General features: G+C 38.3%; 2 protein-coding genes across 2 annotated transcripts in view; one reads left to right on the top strand and one right to left on the bottom strand.

Moving 5' to 3' along the window:
• Window positions 1-61: 61 nt before the first annotated feature.
• On the top strand, window positions 62-9,447 carry LOC139144899 (complement component 1 Q subcomponent-binding protein, mitochondrial-like). The gene is made up of 5 exons (XM_070715726.1): window positions 62-361; window positions 3,417-3,558; window positions 5,538-5,616; window positions 6,651-6,860; window positions 9,088-9,447. Exons 1-5 carry the CDS (start codon window positions 94-96, stop codon window positions 9,232-9,234), a joined length of 846 nt encoding a protein of 281 aa, XP_070571827.1. The 5' UTR covers window positions 62-93; the 3' UTR covers window positions 9,235-9,447.
• A 1,528-nt stretch (window positions 9,448-10,975) lies between these two features.
• The window catches only part of LOC139144897 (3-oxoacyl-[acyl-carrier-protein] reductase FabG-like), a 13,887-nt gene continuing 6,111 nt past the window's right edge, over window positions 10,976-18,751 (bottom strand). Inside the window, exons 6-9 of the mRNA XM_070715724.1 lie at window positions 18,154-18,223; window positions 15,841-15,877; window positions 15,003-15,066; window positions 10,976-13,478 (exon numbers count right to left, since the gene is read on the bottom strand). Of these exons, the coding sequence (XP_070571825.1) occupies window positions 13,320-13,478; window positions 15,003-15,066; window positions 15,841-15,877; window positions 18,154-18,223 (330 nt within the window). The 3' untranslated portion in view covers window positions 10,976-13,319. The remainder of the gene's footprint in view (window positions 13,479-15,002; window positions 15,067-15,840; window positions 15,878-18,153; window positions 18,224-18,751) is intronic.

The following is an 18,751-nucleotide window of genomic DNA, read 5'->3' as shown; positions in this document are numbered from 1 at the left end:
CGCATGCGTATAGCAAGCAAAGTCACGTTGAGCAGCAAAACTGTATCGAAGAACCACAGAGTTTAACACTTTTTAGTACATTATTGCACTGTCATGGCATTTTCCATCGCAAGGTCTGCATCAAGGCTCCTATGCCACACACGACATATAAACGCGTCATCTATTGGCTCGAAATTTCTTCTGGCGTCTACACAACGAGGTCAAACGTCCCGAGCTTTCGCCAGGTCCATGTGGTACATGAGCGGCTCAAACAGCAAATGTAATGATGGTTCTACGATCACAATGATGCAAGAAGTGCAGAAGGCAAGCATCAAAGTCGGTTGGGCGCAAAGATGTAGCTGTTGTGGACTTCACACTGAAGGTGAATAATGGTTGCATATGTATCAATATCTGACTGCCACTGCAAAGGGCACATACACGTTACAATCATGGTGGTAGCACACGTGCGTCTGTGTCGCTTCTTCCATGCATGTTACCAATACCATAGGGAATTCAGGCTCCGATGATGATGATCAGATGGTGACGATGATGATGATTAAACAGTAAACATGAAGGAAAATAAAAATATAATCGGACTCAGTAAAGTTGTTGTTGTTGTTATTGTTGTTGTTGATAGTATTTGTAGAAAAGAACAAAGTATGGGTTGCAAATTCAATACAGCCAAACTATACGCTGAATTTTTATTGTTTTTAATGTCAGATTTTAATGTTGTGTCTTATGCTTTGTGTATTGTTACTGTGTGCTTCTTTTCTGTACTTTTTTAACTATGGACAATTTTTTTTTTAATAATTTGTCTGAAATAGAACTTAATAATAATATACACATGCACTGCAAAATTCAATACAGCCTTTATAGTATACTATACACATGCGCTGCAAAATTCAATACAGCCTAAGCTGTATTGAATTTTGCAGCGCATGTGTATAGCATGGAGGTAGCTTACCTCCATGTCTACAGTAAGGCTGTATTTAATTTTGCAGTGCATAATTTGTTCTTTTCTGCAAATACTATTTTTTTTTTTTTTTTTTTTTTTTTTAGGTACCTTACAACCTTGCTTTAATTGCAACAAAATGTGGAAAAAAAATGTCACAAAACTACAGTCCCAGAAGTTGCTGTCTTGTAATAATTTACATGTCCTTGGTTTCAACTTCAACAACAATAACAACAACAACAACAACTTTACTGAGTCCAAATATATTTTTATTTTTCTTCATTTTTAAATATTTAATCATCATCATCATCACCATTGAATTTTGCAGCGCATGTGTATAGCATGGAGGTAGCTTACCTCCATGTCTACAGTAAGGCTGTATTGAATTTTGCAGTGCATAATTTGTTCTTTTCTGCAAATACTATCAACTACAACAATAACAACAACAATAACAACTTTACTGAGTCCAAATATATTTTATATTAGTTCCAGAGACCAGCTCTGGAACTGTTAGTTTTTGCTCACTTTCCTTCTTTCTTTCTTTCTTTCTTCTTTCTCTATTTCCGGTTTTACTACCGCAGAACATGCTATACACAAATTTTACCTTAATTACCCAGAATGCATTGCGACACGCTTATGACGTCATCGCTCAGCTCGGACGGGTTTTACGGGCATTTCTTGTTTGTTTATTTATTTATTTTTATTTGGCATTGCTCAACTATCATATTGCGTTCAGTTATTAATAATTCTAGCTTTCTTTCGCTTTGTTTTTTGTTGCTTTTTGATTTTATTTTTCTCTAAATACCCGCCGTACGTGGCGCTATACTGTTTCGCCCGAATGCTCATGAGACAACATGGCCGCGTATCGATCGCCTCGCTCGCACAGGGACAGAAAAGTAGCCTTTCCCTAAGTTTACAAGCGCGGCTGGGCACATCGTGTACCTAGGCGAGGTGGGTGTGCTCGAAAACGATGATCAATGCAAAATTTGGACTCAAAAATCGGCTGTTTTGGCGGAGAAACTGCCCGCCGTATTTCTGAGGAGCCACCAGCGGTTTTTCCTATATCAGTCTGCGGGGCTGTGGTGGGAGGCCGTTTAACGCCGGTAACACACAGCCCTGCCATGCAGAGCCAGGCATTCATAGTGAACGTACTGTCTGTCATGCACCGGCATGCGTTGGCTGCACGTAAAAGCAACTCAACTTTCCAAGATCAAATGGTCAGTATCTTGTGAAAGCAGCGACATAGCAATGAAAATTGTTTTAGTCTGTGCTTTTAATCAAATGAAAATGCATGTGGCTCAATTTCAACGGCCTAGGTCCGATGTTTCCTCTCGTCTGATCATCGTCGTAAATGATACCCCTCTTTACGGCAACAACTCAGCGCTACCCGTCAAGCGATTGATTTTGCGTAGGTCAGCGGAGCGAAACTTATTGCTCTGGCTCGCGAGAATGTCGTCTGATAAACCATTTCCGTGCGTCGTCGCCCCCGTACACAGTTGCGAGTGGACGTACCGGCCGCCGCGTACTATGCATATAATAATTATTATATGCATAGTACGGGTACGCGGCGGCCGGTACGTATCACTCCACTCGCAACTGTGCCCCCGTATGTATCTGTTGCGTTTTTACCGTACATGTAGGCATTTGTAATCTGTGTACTATAATTCCCCGGACTGCCTTGCTTTAGTTGTATTATGGTGTTTACTGCTATCAGCCCTGAATATTAAAATCCAAAGCACTCTTTCATTCTGCACCTATCTTTGTCACACATTCTCTTGTTTCTTCCGCTGCTTGGTCTCTGGAACTTCGCTTTTGCTTGCAAATGCTTTCTAGTTTTTCTTCATTTTTAATGTTTAATCATAATCATCACCATCTGATCATCATCATCGGAGCCTGAATTCCCTATGATGTTACAGCTTATCCATCCATGGTCCTCTGCAAATGAAAGCATCTGCTGAGAAAATCAAAATAATTACAGTAACCTCGATTGAAATCGAAATCGTTGGATGTTGAAGCTATAAAATGTTCTGCTCATCGTCATACGTAATTGTTGCCACTTTTGAACGACTAGTACCATGGAAACATCACAGCCAACATGGGCTGTAAAACTCCATCCAGTATAACCAGTGTTAATTGACTAGCTCTGCTCTGTCCAAATACTATGTTTGCAGTGCCACTATACCGGTATGAAAATGTCCATCACCAATGTCATTATAACGTGTATGCTCAACCTGAATAATGATCTTTTCTTGGCTTTGTAAATATCCTTAGGCAATGCTGGTAATGGTATGACTTTGTACATTATCAGTGGTGTGCATATCATATAACTTCATGTATGTGCATGGTTGAGCTATGAAAACTTGCTGATAGCTTGAAAAAATATGTAGTGCTGGCTCCTGTTTAATATACAACTGAATTAGAAATCTTTATGCCAAGGTGATCAAGTACTCTTCCCTCCCTTCTCATGCTAATATTTATACCTTAGGTGACAAAGAATTAGCTAAATACTTACAAGAAGAAATTCAGATGGAAAAAGACTCGCATGAAAAACTTCCCAAGCTTGAAGGGTATGATGTGTCCATGGATGGAGCCAATGCCCAACTTACAAAGTCTGACAGTGGAGAAATGTAAGTAGGAAAGATAGGAGAGTTTCTGTGACCCACATTTATTTCTTATGCTTTCAGATACTGTGTTATGACATCATTCCCCATAGAAACATCACAGGAGCATTCAAAATGTAGTCATCAATGAGACTTGAAAATCTCAATTTGTCTGTCTTCTAGTATGTTTGTGTTCTTTTAAAACTTAAAAATCCCAGAGCACAATGTGTTTGCAATGTATGTTCCTGTTTATTAAATCAACAAAGTAGTCTTCCCCCACAAAGACTAAACACTAAACATTAAAAGCCTGTAAGAGTTCGAAGTTATGGTACAGTATATTTGAGCCAGGCTGGTTCAATAACATTATTTTGACCACAAACCATCAGTGGGGTTGTACTATGTGGTAGCAAGTTTGACTGTATCAAAACAAAGTAAGTTGTTGCTGCCAAAGAACTAAGTAGAAATCCAGCTTTATAACTGTAATGGAGTTAGTAACTCAATATGTTGACTATACTGGCACTATAAGAAGAAGAGTAAGAAAATATACAGGTACAGAACAAACACGATAAAAATAGATCTACATGTACTCTCAAAAATAGTAGCTTTCATCCCTAAATAGCAAGAACTAATTGCAGTGTTCTCGCTAAAAGCCGGCAGCCGGCGAAAATAGCCGTCTGGCAAGTGAAAAAAGCACGTGACCTGCCGGCTGGTGTCACACTAGTAAAGTACTATATGTCGCATTTTCACTGAAGCCTTGCCCATGTGTCTGAAATAACAGAGAAAACGACGTTAAACTTGCCAAAATGTCCCGATAAAACTCGTATGTCGTACCTGTAAACACATACAATCTAGAAATGCATTACGTACTACGCCCAATCAGATTAAGCGTTGTTACTCACTCTTTCCAATGCATGGAAATTTACATAGGACAAGATCTCACCACGACGTAATCATTGCAGTGATTGGCCGATGTTGTTTGGCGCCCTCTAGCATGTTCTGAGCGGGTCATAGATCATGAGGTCAAGGTGAATTTTCTCAAACAACAAACGCAATGCGAGCGATCGGAAGTGCCAAAAAGAAATCTAACAATATTCAGCAGTACTTTACGAAAAAACAAAAATTAGACAAAGGTAAACGTAAGTGAATCATGCGTTCTTAAAATGTAACTAGCGAATTTTTGTATTTGCTGATTGTACCGTGTATTAATGTCGAGCCGATGCCATCAACATCGTGATCGTGCCGGACGATGCACGAACGATCAACGAATTTCATTCACTCCGACGGCGTCGTTTTAAGGCTATCGTAAAACGAATTTTCATAATTTTGTCATGTGCTCGGCATTCTGTTTTATTTCCTGTACTTTATCGCCAGTAAAATACAATTTTATGGTGCTGGCAACAACAAAATAAATGGTAGCTAGCCCTGCGTACGATGCCGTGTGTTCCGCTACAGCTAATCGCCCCGCTCACCACAGCCCTGCAAAGACCCATACGTAGGGTCGGTGACTTCAAAATCCATTTTGGGACTTGACGTAAAAAGCCAAATTGCTGCCAAAATTCAGCGTTCTTGGGCCCAAGTCGTATCCCTGCCTACCTCAGCTTCTCGATTGCTTCCAAAAATGCCAGTCTTTTATTCACTTCTCGTAAATAACCGTCGATGTCGGCAACTCTCTCGCTAGCCCTGCATACGATGCTGTGTGTTAGCTGTAGCATCCATCGACGGTTATGATTACTGATAAAGGTACACAAAAAATGAGAAATGAGATGCTAAAAACCTTACTTTTCATACAATTTAACAACATCTTTGGTAATAAATTGTAAAGAAAATCAGGTGCTCAAGTGTCACCAAATAAGCACAATCACACATAGTCACACAAAAATAACAGAGAAAACGACGTTAATCAATGCTCCGCTCCGCTCCCTCGCTCTTCATCAGCCGCCTGTTATTTTATTTCTGCCGCCTGAAATAAAACTTAGAGATAACCCTGTAATTGCCTAATTTTTCAGAGTAAAAGTAAGCTTCAATGTGAACCATTCAGTGGAATTTGAAGCAAATCCAGAAAAAGAGGAAGAAGACAGTGGTGCAGTGAGTATTGATCTTTCTTCCCTCTAGAGACTGTTTCACATTGTCGCACAAGCTAAACAGATTAAATTTGTTCCTCTTAAGCCTGGGGGACAGATATTTGGACTCTCAAATCTCTGCAACTCTTTTCTAATCTACCACTTGTGGGGGCTCATTTTAACGATCTTTAAGGAAGAAAAAACTTTCACTGTCTTATATTTTCGAAAATCCGAAATTTTATCTTCCAGTTAACCCAGGAATGGCCGCCATTTTGAATTCCAAATATTGCAAAATCTTGGGTAATTTGTTTCGCTGGTTCCAAACTTTGCACAGTGACCTCCAATTTTTATTGTTGATTTGGTAAGGGAATGGTTGAAAGTTTCTTTGAGGAAAGTTTGAGCAAAACTTTAAGTCTTTCACTTTCGAGATGCATTCTACCTTAAAAATAGTTCAAAAGTGCAAGGCGTTGACATCAGACATAGAGTACAATGTTAGAGTTTGGATGCAGCTACATATACAATACTGAAATACTCTGAACCGATAAGTTGTTCTTACAAGAGGTTACGCCCTGTAATCTGAATTTCATTGCACAACTGCAAACACCCTTCTACAAGCAGTCAGATGCTATCAAGCAATAATAAGACACTTTCACTTTTTATTGTAGAACACAGAACCTTTTCTTGACCAACACCAGCCATGTTGCTAAATCTTGGGTTGGGTTATAAAAGCTGTTTAGTTTTGTTTGGGATTCATAATGCAGTTTAAGTGACAACAGGTAACAACCAGACTGACTACTCTGTGAAAATCAGCCTACAAGTCTCACACAAAGAAATACTGGCATGAAAATGAACAAATCTGGTTTCATGAGCATGTAGACCATACAGTTATGGTACACTAAACTTTACATATGTTTCTGAATTAAATAAAAATTCGAAGGGGCAAATTGCCTTCAGAACAAAGGGAATGGTCCTTTTTGTACAATTCAAAAGATGAATTTTCAACAATTTAAAGACAAAAGTTAATGTAACATACATCCTTGTTTCCTTATCACTGTGCAGATGAGGTCTTATCCAAATTTTCAAGTTGAAATCTCCAAGTCAGGCAAGCCCACAGTTGCCGTCCGCTGTAGGTTCATAAATGATGAAGTGGACGATGAGGAACCACAAGAGGGCTCTGAAGAAGACCTCTTCCTGATTGATGAAGTAGTCATTCATGAAGGTGACACCAATGAGAAAACTTACATCATGGGGTCAGAGGTCATGGATGGGGTGAGTACATGTACAGGTTTCTCTCAAGTCATCAGAAATGCTATTAATCAATGATATGGAATAGCAAACCTGAACCCTGATACAGTGTTCTCCACAAATGAAAATTAAAGGCGGGAGGCTAATTAGCATATTTATTTGCATAATATTTGCATAAAATTTACATATCACCAGGGCTATTCACAAGGCATTCCAGTGATGAGATATACTTCTGACATTTTTAATATTTTTCTCCATTCAGCAGTGATAAATGGCAAGCTATACGATTTATTTTTAAATTTAAATCCTTTTTATTTACATTAAATAAATAATAAAACATCAAAAATGATAAAAAAACATTGAACTAATAGTAATATTAACAATACACAATTTAGTAAATATATTGCACAATACCAACATGAAAATTCAAAAGTAGGCTACATGAGAAGTAATCAGTGTTCGAAATAATCGGTGGCAAATGGTGGCACTTTTTCATATGATCCTCTGTTACTATATGTTTGTCTGTAGCCCGATTGGTATTACAGCCATGAACGTCTTTTTTTACGTGCGGCGTCCATGACAAGTTGATACGGGACTGAATATTTGCACTAAGTTACAGTGCGGAGTCAGCGGAGCATGCCTGCAGAGAAACATACGTTGACTTTAAAACTCTATTCATAATAAAGAACATTGAAGATTGCATGCAGTCGCAAAACAAACCGACAGATGTGTGAACAGCCCCTCTTTATTACACGATGTTGTCAGTTGCTGTCATTTTTATACAACAGGCTTTCAGATATTGTTCGGACAACTGACTGTGAAAACAGTTTAGGCGACAGATAACAAAGGTGGGCGGGCGAGATAAAAGGTGGGCAGGCGAGATTAAAGGTGGGCGGCGACAAAAAGAAGCCGGGCGCACCGCCCATCAAAAACCCCTCGTGGAGAACACTGGCCTGATAGTTTAAAGATGGGTTTGCCGAAACCATTTTAGCTTTCTCAACTTTGGTTGAGCAAACATCACTTGTCGTCATTATGATGAGTGTCAGAGTATACACATATTGACTGGCCATGAGAGCAACAGCATACGTCTGTACCCCAAGGGACTGTGAGTCACCCCCAGAAACAGACTGTCTCCCTAGGTTGAAGGCCGAGGGAAACTGGTTTTTTTTGGTGACTCGCAGGCCCTCATGGCAAGTCAATATGTGTTTTATAACACACCTCATCCACAGTCATGTATAAGAACGTACCATACACAAAACTTGTCGCATGATGTAATATGTTGGAGTGGTTCGGCAAGAAAAAGTTTTTCCAGACAGGATTGCAATACTTCTGCAAAACGTTCAATACACCTTTGATTTTCCTTTTGTCTGTTTTGAGTCCTTGTTGGAAACTAGAGCATTAAGTTCTTGTTCAGAAAGTGGAATAAACGTAGAAATTTCTCGACTAGTGTTTCGATCAGCCGCAGACGACATCTTTGTTTACATTCCAGTTCGTGCATGCACCAATGTTTTTTGATGTCAGCGGGCATCATTTTTCGGAACTGATGCCTGGCAGGCACAGTTCCAACAAATGATGCCTGATGATGTCGTTTACATGGATCAGCACAAAAAGAACGCATCCCACATGACTGTTTATTAACAAATTAGAACACAGACAGCGGATGAGCTGTGTTATAACATGAAATGAAAACATGTCAAGCTATGAAAGGTAGAGCAATATGAGCTTAACATTTCAGACATTGAAACCCTCAGCTAGTGATTGCCCCATTTCATAGCAAAGGAAAAAAAAATCAGCTGTATGTGGACCCTGACAAAGACAAATCAAGTAGATTCAGCAAATAGACAAATGTAGATCCTGTAATAAAAGAATGCATTTGTTCTTCTTGAGCATTGGATGTGTGTCCTTTCAGTCTTTTCAAAATCATAAATGGACATGCAAGTACAAGGTTGAGTTAGGGCTGATGTGCTTTAACTGCTGATGTGCAGCGTGCTCGGAAGCTGATATCTGTTTGGTCAATTGTCACTATTCACAGCAACTTAGGGAATCTTTTTGTATTATTTTATTATAATCGTAAGATTCAGCCACCCAATTGGATATCAGCTTCCAAGATGTTTCACATCTGCAGTTAAGTTACAATGAAACAAGGCAAAAAATGGTTAGACATTGATATTTCCAATAATCAAAGACTGATTTCCTGTCAGGGTAATGGCAGCTTGTGAAACACATTTCTATTTTTATTTTCTTCAAATAGGAATTGTATGACATGATGATGAACATGCTGGACGAGCGAGGCATCAATAATAATTTTGCAGAGAAGCTGTCAGATTTTGCAAGTTCAATGGAGCATTCACTTTACATCAGTTTCTTAGAGAAATTGAAGTCCATAGCCAGCAGTTAACATGTTTGTAAATTATACTTTGATTTTTTTAAAAAAGTTAGTTTATCTGATTAGCTATATTCTGTCATGCTTTTTGATTTTCTGAGGAATACAGTCCGCAGTTTTGAACTGTCGAGAGATTTAGTTTTCAGTTCATTCCAGTTAGTTTGATAACATGTTGTAAAGTGCAAATGTACAGGCTTTTGGAAAATACAGTGATATCTGAAGATGGAATCCTGATGTTGTGAGATGTTTTATTAGTGCCCACCTTCCATGTAGGAACATGTACATTTTATGGACAATTGTCACTTCATTATAATTAATAATTATAATGTCACATATTGGTGTTAAAGGGAGGGGGTTGTCTTGTCTGCGGCTGTGTGTGCGAGACCTGTAGGACAAGTCTGTTGCTATGCACAACATATCCCAATATCCCTTGTGTATATCCAAAATTTTAAAATGGCGGCTGTACTGAAACTGGTGGCCTTGGCCGAAGCAGCTTCATAAAAACGAAGGCAAAGTCTTGCAGTGATTGGAAAGCCACAAAACTATAAACATGCATCAAATGCTGAATTTGCTTCACATTTGCTCTAACACTCATCGCCAATTTCTGGGAAGAGGCAATGTTGATCAACAAGAAAGTTACACAGCTGCAAACATGACACCCCCCTTCCATGGTTTGACTGAAATCCATCGAAATCTATAGTGATTATGGACCTGCGAACTGGGAATTGAGGGTGTACTCTTCTGCGTTCCTCCAAGCTGGTTAATTTTGTATGATGCATTGTACATCTGTTCCTTGATGCAATGTCATATGTAAAGCTGATCCTTAGGAATCACATTTGGAAGCGTTTTTCCCACAATATCTATCTCAGGAATACCAGGCATCCCTGCCATGGTCTGGAATATGAATGATAGCGCCATCTGTGGTGCAATTTGTACAGGCTTTTGTTTTAGCATCAATTTGCATTTCAATGGCTTGAAAGATACTGGATCGCCATAGAGGATGGCAAGCAACTTTTTAGATCAAAGAAACATTGGTACTGAATGTATGACTGGCTGGATGGACAGCCCTTGCAACAAATAGCAGGGCATCCAAAATCTAAATCCAAGTGTAACAGTTATGTTTGCATCATAACAATGCTTGCATCATAATTTCACACGTCAAAGCTACTGAGAAAAATGATTTTGCTCACTCCTATGTTATGAAGATACCTTTTGATGTTAGCTTGCTCTTGGTCTTTTGTTTTAAGACAATTGAAGCTTATCTGATAAGTGGAAAATCCAGTGTCCCTAAGTATGTATGTATGTATGTATATGTTTATGTATGTCTCACTGTCAATGTTACACATGTGCCAAGATTGACTTTGCAGAGATATGAGATATTTTCGGATGACTATATATATAATATTTCCTCTTTGGTAGTAATAGGCCACACACATGGATGTAATTGTTATGGAATACAAGAATTGCTTGACATTTATGTCTTGCTCTTGGCTAACCCCGGAAACAAGCTTACATACAAATGTAGAAAGAATCCCGATAATATTTAAGCAATAATGCACCCCCTCCTGGCCCATAATGCACTCAAGCAAACTTTGCACTCCATAATGTACTCGGCTACACCTCGTACCTCGTGCAAAGTTTGCTTTCGTCCATTTTGGGCCGGGAGGGGGTACATTATTGCATAGTTTTGGCAATGCCAGTGAATTTATAGATATAGAAAACGAATAAAAAAGGAAATTTAAACTCAGTTTGAAGCCAGTGAGCATCGTCCGGCATGATCGGCCCTGACTCTGTATACTGTATACATTTACATGCACTTCACACTGCACTGCACTGAACACGCACGTTCAACACGAAAAATGTGCAGCTCTTTCACGGTTCAATTTGGAATTAAAAAACGATGTATTTTCAAAGAAAATGAAAAGGAATTATATCCCTACCGTCTATATCGAACTTGAAACATCACTTTTCAATATCATGCCATTCAAAAAGCCAACACGATGAAGTGCCAGACAAAAAGAAAACGGAATTTTCGTGCATCGACATCAGCATGATCAGCGAGCTGCATGCCATGGTATCAGCTGATCAATACGATCATTATTATGTCGCTGGTAGTACAGCATTCAATTGCAAACGATATCAACAGAGTTCAACAATGTTATTCAAATGTTTAAATTTCATTAAAGCCCCAATAGTTGCCAATTTTATGCATTATTTTCATGATTTTATTATCAAACCAAAGTTAGTTCGTGTAAATGTGCCAACTGAAGGACGTGTATAGAAGTATCACTGCTCACCGATTTGGATCATGCCTACACGTTTTAACAGGCTGAATAATAAATTGGTGCTGCACTCATAAAATAGCGCCCCCACGGAAAAATACAAAAAACAGTATTTCCTGCACATACACATCGTGATCATACCAGAAACAAGCATGATGTCATTTTACTTGAATGCACAACACAGGATGGCCTACTTTTTGTTGTTGTATTCCTTATTTTCTCTGTCATATGATTAGTTTTTGAAAATGGCAGGAAATCTATACTGATGTTAAAACATTTGAATTGCATGCCACTTTCAATACTCATGCCAGCGTTGTACACTTTTTCAATCTTTCATGGGTCTTATTCAAAGAAAACTTGGAAAACTGAGGATATTTTGAGATCGGTATGTTACACATTTGCAGCTATTGGGGCTTTAATAATTGTGTCTATAGATTTAACTTTCGATGGCTTCTTGAGGAGAGCTATTTTACTTTGGCGAACAAGAAAAGTTGATGTAAACAGGTGCTTGAAAGGTACTTGAAAGATGCTTGACAAACATACTTGAGGGTCTCCGCGGCGATGTCGAGAACAACGCAAGGTGAAACCACAGACAAGGAGAAAAAAACGATGAATGAAAGTTATCTCCAATTACAGTCAGTGCATCAGAACTAGGTGGCCGAGATGTTAGATCAACGGAGAGTCCATGGTCATCATGATTGTTGGCAGTAGCTGACCTTGGACTGAGGCTTTGAATGGCTCCGTAGTAATTTCCGTAGACACTTCCGGTCAAGGTTGATGACAGCTGGTGTTGTTGGCTCGTTTATGGCTGGTTTGAGTAGCCTTTCACGCTTGCATCGTTTACATGGCCACTGACATACATAATATGCCATGTGTCAAACCCAGTATCGTCTAGGAGTTTGCAAGCGTAGTGAGTTCTGTTTTTACCTACACGGCAACGAAGCAAACCATGTTGTAAAAAACGTAGTAGTAGTACCGCCTACTGCAGCGTATCAGACGGGGACTGCATGCTGAGCGCGAGCCAAACAGAGCAGATGACGAATGCATGCAGGAGGACTAAAAAAAGTTGATAAATTGTACAGTAAGACATTATTATCAATATTGTGCACCATTATCAAGATTTATCGTTTTGTGTATTACATGGTTTATCCCATACTTTCCCTCCTTTTAAATGTGCAGTCCTTTTTTCGTTTTCCAAAAAAAGCTTGTATTGTTATGCTCGCTGTGGGGCCGCAATGCTGAATAATGGAATACATTATAAGTAATAATTTGTGGATATGACGTCACAAAATTCACTGGTATTGACAAAGCTATAATATAATTATAGTAATGATCTTGATGGACAGGAAGAAAACTTCAGTGTGATGCAGTGTTTTACAGATGCACTCTGCATTGGGAAATTGTAAATCACACAAGTAAGCACATGTACAATAATAAACCACACTTATGACATTTCCGCATGAACTTTACAAACAAATGAAAAGTGGATGTGAAATGTAAAGTGCAATACATCATTGCAAAGTTGTTAACTCGTCCTGACCTGCCAAAAATTTCTCTTACTACAAAAAGCATTGCTATGAAAAATGATTAGATAAAGTTTCACATTGGCTTATCAATTAATTTATAATATAGAGACTAAAGAATGATTGAAAGACTGCAATGTAACAATAAAACAACTAAGACGCAACATTGAAACTTGAAAGCTATTGTTGTTACAGTCTGATTTTCAAAATCTTTTCAGGAAGCACTATGCATAAGCCTGTATCTGCTTATGATTCAGAAGTGTAAAATAGTTTTCTGTCAAAACTGTACGTTTTGTTATCTTGGACATAGTGCATGCCTTCCACCATCGATTGGTAGTTGCGCCGCAGTGATGAAGGAGGAATCATCGGATGCAAGGAATGCTATTGCCTTGGCAACCTCATCAACTTGTCCTGGACGGCCTAGAGCATGGGTAGTCTTGCAGTGTTCCAAGAACTGCATGATCAGAAATTAGAGACAGATTTGTTAGTGGCTGAATGCAGGCTATAAATAATTGACCCACAATTTTTTTTACTAGAATGGGTATAATAGAACTTAAATCTAAGTATGTGAGACAGTGCTTTGATAGTGAAAAAGTGTGCTAAATATCTATTATAGAGAGTAATTCATCATCGTTAAGAATGTTGTCATGGAAGTGACATTACAAAGATCTAGGCCTAAGTGACCTACGGGCTGATCTAGGCCTACTGTCATGTATCACCAATAAAATAGCTAAGTAATCTATCTTAAATTTCAAAGACCAAGCTATATGAAACCCAAAGCAATTGGACAAACGTTGTGAAAATATCTTGAGAAAAAATGAGCGACCGACATAAAATATAATTATGCAAATGTTATCATCATTTGAAAAATCCTTGTGGGGTTACCCTCTTAAAGGGGGAAGTTCACCATGGATGATTTTTACATATGTGCTATCTTTGTGGTCACTTACCCTGGAAAAGTAATTTTGGCCATTTATAACTTGTGCTATATTTTACAAATTCCGATAAAAATAGTACAGGAAGTTGCATTTTAGGGCTTCATCAACTCAATGGATTTGGATCATGGGAAAAAGCTCCAGGCTCGGAGCTTGCATAACGTGATATGGAAGGGATCATCTTCCGATGGGTATGGTATTGTCCACTCACCCATGCTCAAACCAGACTTTGTGTATTTCCGTAACTATTGTTTATACTGAGTATCCTTGCATAAATGATGAATCACTTATAATAAACTGTCCACTGTCAGATTTTGTGTTGCTGTTCACTACTAACCACCGAATCTACCACAAGCTCTCCCGGCTGTTTGACAATGGAGTGGATTGATAGTTCTGACTATATTCCTATATAAACCATATATCAAAAATTACCCCAAATTGAGAACAATTCATAAAAAAATTCATCTCACTTTGAAGACATCTGAATGAAGACAAAACCAGGAACCTATACCCCATGATACAAGATTTTGGTGAGATTTTCGATTAAGCAAAGTTTACAAAATTGACCTATCATAACTTGAGATACCAAATAAAATTTCTGAAGTACCACACAGTAAACTTGAAAGCAACTTTGCTGCATACAAGCTGACGGTCAATTCAGATTACTTAAGGACATTGACAAACTACTACCCACTAGAATGTGATAAAACTCACAGTTGTTGACAGTAAAGCTAATCAAAACCTTTCATAGGGACAATTGTCAGCCAATGGCTCAAACAGCGATATTTCTTTAGATGTAAAGAGGAGTCTCCCTGAGACCACTTTTTCATTTCATACACACATTTTGATCAGGTAAAGTTTTAAAGGTATACAGTCACCTGAAATCTAAATATGCCCATATATGGTCAAAGGGGTGTTCCTTGGTATTCAAAATGCTCATGTGAGGGCGCTATTTTTAAAAAGCGGCCACCCACTTAAAATCTGTGATTGGTTAGATTTTCTCTTTCGAACAGGTGACAGTATACCTTTAACACTTTTCTTACCTTTTTGTACTCTTCTTCATCCATTCCGCCACGTTTGTGAATCTCTGTCACAATGACACCTGGGCTATAAAGGGTTAAGAGAAAGAGCACAGTTTGATGTATTGGAGTTTTGTACGCATATCTTTGCTATGTTATAGATGGTGTGAGATGGTTCTACAGTTTACTGAATTCTACTTACAATGGTATGTAAACTGTGCCCGAGCTATCATTAAAAGTACATATTTCACAGGACAGGTTTAATTGAATTCCAAGCGTGCACTTTGATCAAGGGGCAGCAAACTAGTAATATCAAGCGATTGCAACCAGGTAATTTTTAGTCTGATATATTATAAGGAAATAGAAGATAAAAGTTCAGGTTAAAAATGAAATTTGTTTGCAAAAGTCCTTAATCTACAATACAAACACTTTTCCTTCTGCCCAGTAGAAATATTTACTTCATTCTTTTACTAAAGCTTAAACTGCCCTCTCTGCACTGCAAACCTCCCTGGTTTATCAGCAACATGATGGTTCCTCACCTTGGAACATCCTTGCAAATAAATAAATACTCCTACATCTAACATATTCTGCATACCCAGTAAGCAAAACAATAAAATTTCCCTGCCTGCAGATGGTTAATAATTGAGTGCCTGCCAACTTACCATCAAATGATACAAGAAAAGCATTATATTCCCATAAAAATTCCAGTGAACGTCTTTTTGTACGCACTGGTCTTTTAGCTGTCTCTGTTTGACATTTACATATATTAAATTTTGAACACATCGTTCAGAATGAAATGTGACATAATGTACATTGCAAAGTTAAGGCTCTGTAAGCAATGGAATCAAACAACATCACTTACTTGACAGAATTTACTCTGATCTGTTTTGAGGAAAGTTCTGCAATAAGAACAACATAATGTTAAACATGAAACTAGTCTTGTAAAATAATACACTGACATTTTTAAACTTCTGTTCAAACTCAGCTTTGCTTTTGGAAATTGTTATTCAATATCTAAAATCAAATATTAAAAACTGGTGTCAACTTGCATTGAAAACAGCCATCTACTGTCTACTTTTCAAAATCAGCAATCACATTTTGATGAGTTTTTTGTCTTGTGGACAAGTCATATTTGCATTCTGTTAGGAGAACTTTGTAGCCTTAGTTACTGATACATTAACCATATACGTTTACTTAGTTATTTACCACTATTTTCTTACTTACTCATTTCACAACATGCATGCGCCTGCAAATGTCAGTTTCTGTACTGAGACAAATTGAAAGTCACTTTCTGAGGGAAAGTTAATGTAAACAAAGTGAACTCACCAATTGCTATACAGTTACTGAATTGGTCTACTCACCAATTGCTATACAGTTACTGAATTGGTCTACTCACCAATTGCTATACGGTTACTGAATTGGTCTACTCACAAACTGCTGTACAGTAACTGAATTGGTCTACTCACCTATTGCTATACAGTTACTGAATTGGTCTACTCACCAACTGCCTTAAGATTACTGAGTTGGTCTACTCACCAATTGCTATACAGTTACTGAATTGGTCTACTCACCAATTGCTATACAGTAACTGAATTGGTCTACTCACTGATTGCTATACGGTTACTGAATTGGTCTACTCACTAATTGCTATACAGTTACGGAATTGGTCTACCCACCAATTGCTATACAGACACTGAATTGGTCTACTCACTGATTGCTATACGGTTACTGAATTGGTCTACTCACTAATTGCTATACAGTTACAGAATTGGTCTACCCACCAATTGCTATACAGTTACTGAATTGGTCTACTCACCAATTGCTATACAGATACTGAATTAGTCTACTCACCAATTGCTATACGGTTACTGAATTGGTCTACTCACTAATTGCTATACAGTTACAGAATTGGTCTACCCACAAATTACTATACAGTTACAGAATTGGTCTACCCACCAATTGCTAAACAGTTACTGAATTGGTCTACTCACCAATTGCTATACGGTTACTGAATTGCTCTACTCACCAATTGCTATACAGTTACTGAATTGGTCTACTCACCAATTGCTATACAGTTACTGAATTGGTCTACTCACCAATTGCTATACAGTTACTGAATTGGTCTACTCACCAACTGCTATACAGTTACTGAATTAGTCTACTCACCAATTGCTATACGGTTACTGAATTGGTCTACTCACCAATTGCTATACAGTTACTGAATTGGTCTACTCACCAATTGCTATACAGTTACTGAATTGGTCTACTCACCAATTGCTATACAGTTACGGAATTGGTCTACTCACCAATTGCTATATGGTTACTGAATTGGTCTACCCACCAATTGCTATACAGTTACTGAATTGGTCTACTCACAATTGCTATACGGTTACTGAATTGGTCTACTCACCAATTGCTATACGGTTACTGAATTGGTCTACTAACCAATTGCTATACAGTTACTGAATTGATCTACTCACCAATTGCTATACAGTTACTGAATTGGTCTACTCACCAACTGCTATACAGTTACTGAATTGGGCTACTCACCAATTGCTATACAGTTACTGAATTGGTCTACTTACCAATTGCTATACAGTTACTGAATTGGTCTACTTACCAATTGCTATACAGTTACTGAATTGGTCTACACGAATTGTATATGGTTACTGAATTGGTGTACTCACCAATTGCTATACAGTTACTGAATTGGTCTACTCACCAATTGCTATACAGTTACTGAATTGGTCTACTCACCAACTGCTATACAGTTACTGAATTGGTCTACTCACCAATTGCTATACAGTTACTGAATTGTTCTACTCACCAATTGCTATACAGTTACTGAATTGGTCTACCTTCTAATTGCTATACTGTTACTGAATTGGTCTGCTCATCCATTGCTATACAGTTACTGAATTGGTCTACTCACCAATTGCTATACAGTTACTGAATCGGTCTACTCACCAATCTATACAGTTACTGAATTAGTCTACTCATTGATTGCTATACAGTTACTGAATTGGTCTACTCACCAATTGCTATACAGTTACTGAATTGGTCTATTCACAAATTGCCATACGGTTACTGAATTGGTCTACTCACCAATTGCTATACAGACACTGAATTGGTCTATTCACCAATTGCTATAGAGTTAGTGACCTGTTCTACTCACCGATTGCTATACAGTTGGTGAACTGGTCTACTGCGGCCTTTGACATGGTGTAAACCAATACACCGGGAAACTGGAATAGAACATTTGCATGAAAAGATAGGCATAAAAATCTTAGATAAAATTGACATTAAAATCTGGGTTAATAAAAATGTCATGTAGTCTCCTCTAATGAGAGTGAAAGAGGCTCTATTATAGATTATCAATTTCATCTTTAAACAAACTGATTGAGCTCCAAAAGACTACACCATATAGATATAGTAGTAAGTCTTGGGCAGTACTTATATTATAACACACCTCATCCAAAGTCTTTGTCATGATTTGTCAGTTTGTGGTCATAGAGTTAACAACATTTTAGCACTTAGGGACCGTCTCAGATTGTCGCAGAAGTTCAAGAAACGAAATTTCTTCGTTTAGATCAAACCTAGACTCTCTCACAGCCCCTTGCCTGCTTCACCTCTGACCATAATACCGCCCTCAGAAGGTGAGCCGAGCGAAGCTCGGCTCAGCGATCCGGCGAAGCCGGCGAGTTCCGCTACGCTATACACGGCTGGCTCAGTGAGCGCGCTTGTTAGAAATACCGTGGAGGGCGCATAACTGC

Source organism: Ptychodera flava, chromosome 12, assembly GCF_041260155.1.
Source record: "Ptychodera flava strain L36383 chromosome 12, AS_Pfla_20210202, whole genome shotgun sequence".
Taxonomy (NCBI): Eukaryota; Metazoa; Hemichordata; class Enteropneusta; family Ptychoderidae; genus Ptychodera; species Ptychodera flava.
This window is presented reverse-complemented; position numbering and strand designations above follow the sequence as displayed.

Bases quoted from the DNA above. Each gene is read 5' to 3' on its own strand.
- LOC139144899 (XM_070715726.1), top strand. From the start codon at position 94: ATGGCATTTTCCATCGCAAGGTCTGCATCAAGGCTCCTATGCCACACA. The intron at 3,559-5,537 runs GTAAGTAGGAAA...CTAATTTTTCAG, and splicing joins AAGTCTGACAGTGGAGAAAT to AGTAAAAGTAAGCTTCAATG. The intron at 6,861-9,087 runs GTGAGTACATGT...TTCTTCAAATAG, and splicing joins GGTCAGAGGTCATGGATGGG to GAATTGTATGACATGATGAT.